At 39.3% G+C, this 12196-nt stretch overlaps 2 protein-coding genes across 3 annotated transcripts; one reads left to right on the plus strand and one right to left on the minus strand.

Moving 5' to 3' along the window:
* Window positions 1-4706: 4706 nt before the first annotated feature.
* On the minus strand, window positions 4707-7416 carry LOC126621343 (uncharacterized). Its single transcript, XM_050289783.1, has 2 exons — window positions 6127-7416; window positions 4707-5051 (listed from the first exon to the last, which is right to left on the minus strand). The coding sequence occupies exons 1-2, from the start codon at window positions 6304-6306 to the stop codon at window positions 4878-4880; spliced, it is 354 nt and encodes a 117-aa protein (XP_050145740.1). The 5' UTR covers window positions 6307-7416; the 3' UTR covers window positions 4707-4877.
* A 546-nt stretch (window positions 7417-7962) lies between these two features.
* On the plus strand, window positions 7963-10495 carry LOC126621328 (pentatricopeptide repeat-containing protein At2g03880, mitochondrial). 2 transcript variants are annotated; one of them, XM_050289759.1, is made up of 2 exons: window positions 7963-10238; window positions 10324-10495. In XM_050289759.1, the coding sequence occupies exon 1, from the start codon at window positions 8180-8182 to the stop codon at window positions 10148-10150; it is 1971 nt and encodes a 656-aa protein (XP_050145716.1). In that variant the 5' UTR covers window positions 7963-8179; the 3' UTR covers window positions 10151-10238; window positions 10324-10495. The 2 variants fall into 2 exon arrangements, with proteins under 2 accessions (XP_050145716.1, XP_050145717.1); XM_050289760.1 differs by having other exon boundaries at window positions 8405-8495; window positions 8606-10495.
* Window positions 10496-12196: the final 1701 nt, after the last annotated feature.

A 12196-nucleotide genomic window follows, 5' to 3' on the forward strand; every position in this document is an offset into this window, starting at 1 on the left:
CTGCACATCGTTCTATAAATTCGGTTAAAGAGGAAACCTAATTCATAATCTAAACACCCCCATAGATTATATACTGTTATCATGACTAACAAGCAGCTCATGTCCACGACGGTGTTGTGTTGCGTTTTGTCGGTTTCACGTCCTCTTCTTATTTAACGAGACGATCAATGATTTATTCTAAAATATGATTATGAACCTTTTAAATAACTCCATTAGTTGGTACACTTAAGGCATTTGGAGTGATCACTTTTGAGCATCATTTTAGCTATTTAATTAGTCCCCAAACTTCTTGTATTGCATGATGTGCATGGAAAGGTCCATTCAATAAAAGATTAGGGATCTTTGAAGTAATCAAAATCAAAGAACCGGCCCTAGTAATTGATGTAATTGGTAAACATCGACAAATAATGTAATGCATTCTTAATTGGAGCTACAACCATGTCTAGTTTCTATTTTTTTGTAATTGTATATTTTAGTTTGGCATATGTTTTACAACATAGATTTTAAATTTGAGCAATATTCTTGTGGTATGTGTGACAAAATGAATTTTTTTTTTCATGGAAAAGAGTTTCCAAGGAAGCCAATATAACTATGTCAATGGTGGGACATAGCATCTTTACAATGACTGGGGTAAAAGTTAACGTTAAAGGTTTTTCAAATGAGATGTCAAAATGTAAATGTCGAATGTTAATTTGATAGCTGACGTGACAACGTTAATTTTTTTCTTTTTCCAACCGATATGTTTTTTTTTTGTTATAAATGATATTTGTAGGACTCATTTTAAAAAGAAATCAATTAAAATAAATTTTCAAGATTTATAATTAGTGCATTAAATAGACCCACATAATATGTAACAACCCGTCCCTAATTATATGGCTTTATTAATTTTAAGACAGTGAATCGACGAAAATGACTCTAGAGGCGAGATTGTTGACCTTCGTTGACCAACTTATAGTGAGATGTATGAAACATTCTTTTAGCGTATCCTTGTAATACTCGACGGCAGGAACTCGTGGACGCAAGCAGAACCGAATTCGAAGCCTTAGTTACGCTACCTTTTAGAAGAAACAAATTCGAAATTTGCATTTGTATACCTATTGATATAATTAAGTGGTGTGACCCACGTTTAATTTTTATATGGGATTGGAAATTCAAATCGTGATTTCTCTTTGAATGTTGCAGACTTTCCTTATTTTTATAATCATCATATTGTTGCAGTCATATTTAGAATAGGAATGTAATTGTGTAAATCCTAGAGAATATGAGAAAGTATCTTATATTTCTATTAGGAGTTGATTACCTATTAAATATTGTAATCCTAAAGGGAAATGGTTTTACCTATCCTACTACCATAAATAAAGGCAAAATGGGGTGATACAAACACACCTCACAATTAAATCACTCTCTCTTCTCTCTAATTGTGGCCGGCCTCCTCTCTCCCTAATCCCCTAGATTAGTTCAATCAAATAGGCCTACAACACATTATCAGCACGCTCTTGCCAGAAGCTGAGGAATTTGACGGATCGTAGGAGGAGGCTATCTTCTACAAAATTTAAAGGTTTATATTTGTTTTCTGCTAATCAGGTACGTTTAAAATAAAGTAAGATATTTGAAACATCCACGAAGTATGAAAACATTCCCTATGATGCATGAACCCCTCTATGTTTATATTTTCCTTACAATATATATTTGTTTCATGCATTACGCAATTAAATTGCTATGTGAAATTTGTGAGTCAAAGTATAAAATCAAATTAGAAGCAATTCTAGGGTTTCTTAAACCCTAACAAAATCGAAAAAAAAAAGGAAACAAAGGGGAAATCGGGCCTTGTCTACTAGACCCAGCTGCGCCAAGCTTTGATTGCTAGGCTCTTGTCCCACGTGTACCCAGGCCTAAAGCTTGCTCACTTCGGTGCTAGCCCACATGATTGGGCTTGGTCCCCGCGGCCCAATATGACTCCAGCCACATGGCTGGGCTCTTATGCCTCAACCCACATGCTAGCTTTCGTTGGGCCTTGACCCGCACCCCCTTGAAGCCTAAACCAGCAACTTGGGCTGCTGTTTTTATTTCCCACGCAGGCTCGTGGCCTGCAACCCACTCCCGAGGCCTTTATTCACGGCACCCAGCCCAATTTTTTGGGTTATGGTTTTTCGACCTAAGGCTATTATTTAGCATTCTAAATAATTTTAACCCGCATGTTATTATTATTTTTGTTTCTACAATCGACTCTGTACGGCCCAATTTATTGAATTAATTAAAAGTGACCTACAATCCATTAATCTGATAATGAATCCAAATTATTAACTTGAAGATCACTTTTGGACATTAACGATTCAATAATTTATTTTTATATTTTGAATCGTTGACATACTTTTGTAGTAATGAAGCTTTCACACTTAAGTTCCTGAAGAACCTCAAATCCACTACACTTAAATCAATATATTGCATTCTATGTTTCTTGCAGGAACCTCTCATTATGAACTAATTGTTCATAAAAACTAATTTGAACCCGTAATTTCAAAATTAGTGCCTTTGAAACATGAAGTTTTCATTCAAAACATACCACATGAAACCTGTAGTTTTCATGTATAAATTACCTATATGTTCAACGATATATGCCTATGGCTTACTATATGACTAATCACGTTTTTTTACCCTCTGTTTAGGGACATGTTGAACTTGAACAAGCTCGATTTCACCGTTCTAGAAGTCTCCGGAAGAAACTATCTGAAGTGGGTTCAATGCGTGAAGCTCCATCTCACTGCGAAGGGAATTAGAGCTACCATCGAGGAACCAAACGACGCTAAACCCGTCGATGAAACTTAGAAAGCTACTGCAATGATCTTCGTTTGAAGAAACATCCATGATGCACTGCAGACCGAGTACCTCGCTAAGGAGGACCCACGCACCCTCTGGCTTGCTCTGGCCAACCGTTTCGATCACTAGAAAGACATATACTTGCCTGAACCAAGACACGACTAGCAATATCCACGCTTCTAGGACTTTAAGTCCGTGAATGAATACAACTTTAAAGTTTGTAGAATTCATTCACTGCTGAAATTCTGTAAAGTGGAACTAACCAAATCAGATCTCCTAGAGAAGACCTATTCGACCTTCCACGTCACCAATATTGTCCTCAGCAATAATATAGGGCACATAAATTGCACTATCTTCCAGACAACTAACTTCCCCAAGAAATAAATTGATTGAATTGGTCACATGCATAAATATAAAGTTAGTTGTCTAGAAGATAGTGCAACCACACACACCATATTGCGTGAACGACATTATTTTACTAACTTAATACCCAAGAAAGCTCACTTGACAACTCTCTCAGGCCCATCCAACCTGATTGAAGGATAAGGAAAGACATGTATCATGTTGTCTGATGGTACTATCTTAACCATTAAGGAGACACTTTATTCTCTACGTTCTGAAAGAACGTCGTTGCTAAGTTTTAGAGATATGGATGCAAGAACTCAGGTCTACAAAATGGAAGGTAAACCAAGTTCCTGCACTGCATTAAACATGGTGTGATGTCTCTGAAAATCAAATGGATTTGTGGATGTTGTTTGTGAACATGCATGCGTCTAACCGATGCGATTTTTCTTTTGTGTTTGTATGCCATCCATGTGATGAATGCCTAAGCAAAGCACTCGTATGAATCTGAGTACTGAGAATGGATATCGGCCTACCTCTGGGCTGCTTGGTCTACCCCCAAACTTGCATGTAATTAAACTTTAATAAAATGTGAGGGGGTTCCAAGCTGCATAGAGGCCTTCGCAGCAACCGCACTGTAAGCATTCCTGAATCTTTTTTTTTTTTTTTTTCTCTTGTTTCAGCCCTGCCTAATCTCATGAATGTAGAGGAATGTATGATGAATGCACTGAGTTGAATGTATGAATGCCGTTGAATGCATGATTCAATCGAATGATCGATTCGAATTCAACCTGCAAAAGATCACAAATTTAAACTCGCATTAGAATAAAACCCAAAATAAAATACTGAAAAGAAAAAAATATCTTTTTGTGCTTTTTCATTTTTTTTGGGTGATTTTTGTAATTGAAATAAAAGCAAGAAAAGAAAATAAACAAAAATAAAAAGAAAAGAGTTAGAAAATCCCAATTAGCTCTTTAGTTAACGTCTTTAGCTAGGCATAGCGGAAAGTTGTTGATCATGTCACTTGTTCCTTTAAAGTCATCCACTCTTTAATAGGGTCATAGGGCAACAGTAGGTACGGATGTGTATATTACAACAAATACATTGTGTAATGTAATAAACAATCCTAGGTCAATCCTTAGGTCATATAACATATTTCTAAAGTCTGCTTACCACCTAAGGTCGAACGGACACACCAGAAAGTAAATTAATGACTTGATAACATAACTCTCTCAACCTCACTAACTATAGTATAAATCCTTCATCTACTTATTTTCTACCATTTGAACATCAATTCCGCATCACTTTAGTCTAAAATAGAGTTCTCAAATGCACTATTCGTGTTGCCCATGGAACGAGGTCTCAGATGTTGACTTTATTCACTCTTTTGCCATTATGCATTTCCGGCTTGGGGTCTCAAAAGTTCGGGTAACAAGATTGCCTTGAAACTACCTAAATCAGAAACAATGTAGGTTGCAGCATGTTGCAACAAATTTTAGAGGAATTAATTAAACAATCATGCAGCGAATCAGATATGGATATCAGGGTTTTGAGGTTAAGAAGCAATCATAACAACGCTAACTTGTTGCAATGGGATGTCAGGATGTACAGAATTCGAGCATTCATACAAAGAATGAAGTTTGCAAAATTAAGCAAGTAAAAGATCAGTTATAATCGTGGTTTTACGCTTCTTTTTTTTACCCCGCCCTTCAAATGCCTCATTTCTTTGCCTTTGCAAACCTGAGACACCGATACTTTTCACCACTGACAGTGATTTCAAGTGCCCCGTCTTGGTTATCTTGATTTGATGCTGTTCCCATTAGAACACTTTTCTCCTTTTCGAGGTTTTCTTTCTCTATTTTTAGCCTTGCTTCTTGTCTGGCTATCTCTGCCTGCAACAAAACAATGTTTGGTAAGGCTAAAAAACAAAACAACGGTGCATCATGTCCAAAATTTAGCAAATGTAAGCATGCATTTTGCTAAAAACTAGTTACTACAGGGATGATTGCTCACGAAACAAATAGTTCTCTGCTGAATTTCCCAAGAACCAGTGTAGACTAGAAATAAACATACAACACGCCACACAGATGATCACAAAGAAACCTAGTCTTCGTTTTCTAATACCCACATAGCACTGCAATCAGTTAAATTTATAAAGTAAGAAAAGTTCCCAGATATTGCAATAAAAATTAAAAAGAAAAAAGAAAAAAATGCATACAATTGGGCATATTTGTGCTTTGCTTAACTAATCAGAGCAATTAAATCTAAACGTCAAGTCTGTTATTCTGCATTTCAGATGCAACAAAAATTAAACCTCCAGAAAATGAAATTGAACTCGAGGCGTTTGACGAAAAGACTGAGCGAACAATGTTCATGAGACTCGAATTAAATGTTAGAAAAATTAGCATCTACAAGCACACATTTTGCTAGATACTAGTGATTAATTACAGGGTGACTAGAAAGAACTAGTGATTAGCAACTACACAAATAGCTCTCAGCTGAATTTCATAAGAACAAGTGTAGACTGGAAAGAAACATACAAAATGCTACACAGATAGTCACAGAAAAATCCAGCATTCCTTGATTATCTAGTACCCACGTAGCATTGAAATCAGATATTGGGAAGAGAACCCTGTTTAATGTGAACTTGGTGAGGTTGGCAGGTAGCATTAAACAATCAAAGAAGGTAGAAACCGCAGGCAATTAGCCATATTTGTGATTGCTTAACTACTCAAACCAACAAAAAACTCAACTTTAAAAGTGTGCCTCTGCATTTCTGCTACACCAAAAATCGAACTTCGAATTGGGTTTTTAACTCAAACAAAAAATGGGAAATTGATAATGCAATAAAAGAAAATAAAAAACTTGAATTCAGACCATAAAATAGGATTGCAGTCAAGGTGTTCGACAAAAGGACTGAATGAAAAAATTGGATTGACGAGAACAAGAATATAGTACGAATAGGACCTCGCGGCGAGAGAGTTCCGCCTTCCAAGCAGCTTCGCGCTCGGCGACCTCGCGTTCCCGCTCTTCGATGTAGCTCTGCATCTCTCGCTCCTTCATGATTCTATCTTGGATATCGGCATCCAGAGCTTCCTTGAGCTCCTGGACGAACTTGTCCACCACCAGTTTGATTCTCAGAGACATCTCCTATTACCAAAGGCACGAGTCTAATTGCTGAACCCTAGCGCACTCACTGAGTTATCGACACGGTCTCTAGCTCGGTTTCAGGACTGAGGACGACGGTCCGGCTGGGCGGCGATTGCCGAAGGAGACAAACGAGGATTTGGAACTTCTTTCGCTTTGCTGTCACGTCTCTATTTTGGTTGCGAGTTATGTGAGCACTTGCCCATTCTCCTTCCCCTTCGCAACTTAAACGGTGCGTATTCTTCGAAAGACAAAAAATAAAACCTCTTGTTCACTTGTAGTATATGTACATTTTTTTTTTCAAGAATAAAACTTCATTAATGAAAGGAAAAATACAATTTGTGCTAGAAAGGCCTAAACCTCAACAGAATACAAAGCCCTACACAACGAAGCAATACATAAAATAGAAGACATGCTAAAAAATGAGAGTTACAACCCAAGCCACAAAGGGAGAGCCACACAGATTTAGGCCCACAGACAACAAAAGAAAAAATAACAATAAAACTCTAATCTCCAGCCACTAAAAACCAATCACCATCACCGCTACCTCCGCGAAGGAAGACATCTCACAATGCACCCGAACCAAAAACTAGATTTGAGAGTATTACGCATAATCAATCAATCAAGAACCAAAGCCTCCACAGCTACACGAGCAAGAAAAGTCACAAAAACGTAACAGAAGGAGGGAGAGGGCGAAGGGGGTGTGTAAAACACCCTTTTTCTAACGTGAATTGTTTTACACTTCGCCCAATTTTTCCAACAATCCAGATCAACAATGGACTGTGTGAATTGGGTCTTGTGTCAAAATAGAGCCCACTCCGAGATCTAATTCATGGTTAGGAGTTGGAAAAGATGAGGGGCAGCAAGAGGGAGGGAGGAGAGAAAGGTGCGATGTGGAAGGAGGAGAGGATTGGCGGTGAGTGGCAATTGAGTGTGGAGAGGGTACAAAACTGAGACATAAGCTCTAATAGTTGAGACAAAATTCGGAGGAAAGCATAGATAAAGAAAAAGGGAGGAAGAGGATAAGGAAGAGTAGAAGGAAGCAGAAAAGATTTGAGGGCTGCCACCAACCCTAAAGCCCGACTGAGCAAGGTTTTCCCTTTGGGGGTTTTCTTTGAGAGAGGGAGGTAGTATATGTACATGTATGCTTCTTTTGGGACATATTCTTATTTGAGGACCTACTGTATAGTTCGAGAAATGATCGATAAATGTTGATTTGAAAAAAGATTTCTTCGTTTTTCACCGTTTATTTTCCTAATTGCTCAATAGGAAGAAGTCAAGATTGAATTATGTTATATAGCATATTTACTTAGAGTAGGAGAAACCATAATGAGTGTAGAGATTCTAATTCTTGAATATTCAAGTATTAATATGTGTTGCAATATGAATGTCGCATAACATGTATTTGTTGCTAAACGCAAGAAAAGTCATGAATTAGAGTAAAATACTCATTAAGCAACACAATAAAAGTCGTGAATTAGAGTAAAATACTCATTCCAATATTTTCCAAGTAAATAAGTATATGTCGTTAATTTCAAATTTGTTTTAAAATGTTATTAAGTGAAACGTTTTAGTTTAGTTACGCTTTTATTATAAACATGTAGAATACCCATGCTAACTCTAGACACTTCTTAGAAGATTAAGTTCACATAAAATGGTAGAGCCAGACAATAAGAGATGGAATGCCACTAAAGTTACTTTTCCCTTCGATACAAGTGATTTATAATTTCAGACGCATAAACGAATATTCTTAATCGACTAAGTTATTAAACCTCTTGCAAATTGGAGTAACGTTGTCTCTCTCACTGTGTCTCAAAGCGATGTTAGCTCAAAGTGATGAAAGTGAGAAGGAAAATAGGTTAGGATTAGGCTAATGCAAATGCAAGGAGTAGGGTTCTTCCTTCGTGTTCCCTGTTCTCACTCTGTTCTCAGGATGAGAGCCATCCCTGTCTCCAAGTTGAAATGCAAAGCACTGCAACCATTTACACGTCCTTGCTCTCACATGCCAAACGTGGCAGAATCACCACCCTCCACTCTGGTCCAACAGTTCACCAAATTCTGCTACCAGAGAGACCTCCCGAGAGCCATGATAGCCATGGAAGCCATGCAAAGGCGCGGACTTTGGGCCGACTCTGTCGTCTACTCCGAGCTCGTCAAGTGCTGCTTGGCTCGGCGAGCTGTTCAGCAGGGTAAGCTCGTCCACAAACACGTTTTCTCAAATGGGTACCAGCCCAAGACCTTCTTAATCAACGTTTTCATCAACATGTACGTTAAATTTGCTCTCTTGGAGGAAGCGCAGGAACTGTTCGACGAAATGCCTGAGCGAAACGTTGTTTCCTGGACGACTATGATATCGGCATACTCGAATGCCAGACTCAACCACAAGGCCTTGGAGTCTTTGGTTTTGATGCTTAGAGAAGGTGTTTCGCCTAATAGTTTCACGTATTCTTCGGTTTTGAGAGCTTGCGACGGGTTGTCAAATCTCAAGCAGCTTCATTGTTGTATTTTTACAGCTGGGTTGGAATCTGACGTCTTTGTTCGGAGTGCTCTCATTGACGTTTACTCGAAGTTGGGTGAGTTGCACAATGCGCTAGGCATTTTCAATGAAATGGTGTCCGGAGATTTGGTTGTTTGGAACTCTATCATTGGAGCGTTTGCTCAGAACAGCGATGGTGATGAGGCTTTGAACCTTTTCAAGAGGATGAAAAGGGCTGGTTTTTCAGCTGAAGAGGCCACGCTAACAAGCGTTTTGAGAGCTTGCACGGTGTTGGCGCTTTTAGAATTGGGAAGACAAGTTCATGTTCATGCTGTGAAGTATGGTCAAGATCTAATTCTGAACAATGCACTTCTGGATATGTATTGCAAGTGTGGGAGTTTGGAAGATGCAAACTCTGTTTTTACCAGGATGGAGAAGAAGGATGTAATCTCTTGGAGCACCATGATTGCAGGGCTAGCGCAAAATGGTTTCAGCCAAGAGGCCCTGAGATTGTTCGAGCAGATGAAACTTTCCGAGGTGAAACCAAATTACATCACACTTCTTGGGGTTCTGTTTGCTTGTAGTCATGCTGGGCTTTTAGAAGATGGGTGGTACTACTTCCAGAATATGAAGCAGCTTTTTGGGATTGATCCTGGAAGAGAGCACTATGGTTGCGTAATTGATCTTCTTGGAAGGGCAGGGAAACTTGATGAGGCAGCAAGGCTAATACAAGAAATGGAAGGTGAACCAGATGCAGTGACATGGAGGACGTTGCTTGGCGCCTGCAGGGTTCACCGGAATGTAGATCTAGCAGCATATGCTGCCAAGCAAATTCTTAAAACGGACCCTGATGATGCCGGAACCTACATTTTACTATCAAATATATACGCCAATTCTCAGAGATGGGAAGATGTGACTGAAGTAAGAAAGAGCATGAAAGCTAGAGGGGTTATTAAAGAACCCGGGTGCAGTTGGATTGAAGTGAACAAACAGATTCATGCTTTTATCTTGGGAGATGACTCACATCCACAGATAGACGAGATCAATAGGCAGCTGAGCTTGTTGATTGATAGACTAATGGCAGTGGGTTACATTCCTGACACGAATTTTGTTTTGCAAGATCTTGAGGGAGAACAGAGGGAAGTTTCACTTCTATCCCACAGCGAGAAATTGGCGATTGTCTTTGGTTTAATGAGCTTGTCAAAGGGGAAGACTGTTAGGATCAGGAAAAACCTAAGGATTTGCGGAGACTGTCATGTATTTGCAAAACTTGTGGCAAATATTGAGGAGAGAAGTATTGTGATAAGAGATCCCATCCGGTACCATCACTTTCAAGACGGGGTGTGCTCGTGTGGGGATTATTGGTAGAAGAAGATGAAGTTTCATAACTTCGAGAAATGATGAACTTCAGTATTCTCATTCATCATCAATGCAACCCCTGAAGCTCTACCTGCAGGTGAATTGCAAAGTGCTTCTCTCTTTTTTTCATATTCGTTTTGTTCAGTTGGGTGGGAATTCAAACGGTTTTCCTGGCCCTTCAGAAAGTGTTGCAAGAAAGGAGTAAACTCAAGATGGCAGAGCTGATACAAAAACATAAGGGATAATCTAAAGTTTACTCCCACGTAAGTTTTGTAGTTTTCAACATTTGGTACATAAATTTTTTTTCATCTCAGAGTCATACCTCAAATCTTAATTTACCTTAAGTTTTAATTTTGAGACAGTTTTATACATCTGTTAAGTTTTCCGTTAAAATTTCTATTAACCGATGACGTGACGTCCACATGAACAATAATTGAGCACATGTCAATATGGGCCTACTTCAATATTAAAAAATTAAAAAAAATACAAAAACACAAAAAAAAACCACCCGTCCCTCCCACTCCTCCCTCTTCACCTCTTTGACCCACCTCCTTCCTCTCCTCCACCACATCTGAGAACAGCAGAACCCGAGTCCCCAAAATTCCCAGAATCCCCACGGCCTTCGTGGTGGTGTTGGTGATCGCCAGCATACCCACTGCTGCTAGGGCTCGACGGCCCATCAATCTCCAGCTCCGAATTGGTGCTCGCCCATACAACACCAACGCCGACTCCGCCACGTGGCGAACCCTCGCTCGCCTCCTCCATTTAAGCTAAACCAGGAGCAACCGAATTAGCCTGAACTTCCTCCTCGTCGTTCTCGATCTCCTGGTGATTGTTCTCCGCGGCCGATACATGTGCAATGCCATTCCCGTGGCTATCAACCTCCGACAATGCTATGGCGGCCAATTGGTCTTCTGGGGGTTTGGGAGTATGGTCAAGGTTAGGGTTTGGCTCGGGGGTTTCGTCGGCGGAGGTCGAAGCTCCCGATTCGGAGGACATGGAGGACCATAAAGGTTAGGGAATCGCGGTGAGCTTTGGTGAAAGTGAGAAATTAGGGCTCCAATCGACTGTGCTTGGAGAGAGAGAGAGGTGAAGAGGGAGGAGTTGGGGGGGAGGGGGGGGGGGAGGGAATAGAAGAGGGAGGAGGGATCGGGGAAGAGGGACGGGTGTGTTTTTTTTTTTTTTAATTTTTTAATATTGAAGTGGGTCCATATTGACACGTGGTGATCAATTATTGTTCACGTGGGCATCACGTCATCAGTTAACAGAAATTTTAACAGAAAACTTAACGGATGTATAAAACTGTCCCAAAAGTAAGACTTGATGTATGACTCTGGAATGAAAAAAAATTTTATGTACCAAATGTTGAAAAACACAAAATTTTAAGATTGTAAACTGAGATTAACTCAAAACATAACATATCTAATGACGAGATGGAGAAGTTCCTCGTTCAGAAGGATTGGATACGTCGTTGGTTTATTGATCTTGAAGGGATGGTAAATGGTGAAGGGAGGTGCGCACCGCGCATGCCATTGGGGTTGATCATGTGTAAATCGACGGCACATTCGACCTATGCACACGGTGGTTTGTGCGTCCCTTAGTCCTCCAGCATCGCCAATGTTCGTACTAATGAGATATATGAAGAACTTCTCAAATGCACTGGCTTCTACATATTTTGATCCAAATATAAGTTGATTAACGTAACACTAGCCTTTTTGCACGCGCCTTGTGCATGCGAAAGATTTTTTTTTTATCATGGCGCGCTACGCGTGACATACAAATTCTATTAATCGCAAGCGTTGCATGCCCCTAAAAATCTTTTAAATATACGACGTTTATTTGTAATCTTGCTCTAAGTCCCTCTATCTTTTACTTTAGATTAATCCATGATGTTTAATTTCTTTGCCTATTTCTTCTTTTGTTAGACCTTTTATTTTTCACGGGCGATACGGACCCTTAAAAATCTTTTAAATATACCACGTTTATTTGTAATCATGCTCTAACTCATATTTTTTGCTTTAGAATCCATAATATGTAATTTGTGTACCGATTTCT

This window comes from Malus sylvestris, chromosome 5 (assembly GCF_916048215.2).
Source record: "Malus sylvestris chromosome 5, drMalSylv7.2, whole genome shotgun sequence".
NCBI classification, from domain to species: domain Eukaryota; kingdom Viridiplantae; phylum Streptophyta; class Magnoliopsida; order Rosales; family Rosaceae; genus Malus; species Malus sylvestris.

What these genes read in the sequence shown, in the direction of transcription:
- LOC126621343 (XM_050289783.1), bottom strand. Translation starts at nt 6,306, where the DNA reads ATGTCTCTGAGAATCAAACTGGTGGTGGACAAGTTCGTCCAGGAGCTC. An exon ending in CGGAACTCTCTCGCCGCGAG is followed by an intron (nt 5,052 to 6,126) that starts GTCCTATTCGTA and finishes GTTTTGTTGCAG; the next exon opens with GCAGAGATAGCCAGACAAGA.
- LOC126621328 (XM_050289759.1), top strand. Translation starts at nt 8,180, where the DNA reads ATGCAAATGCAAGGAGTAGGGTTCTTCCTTCGTGTTCCCTGTTCTCAC.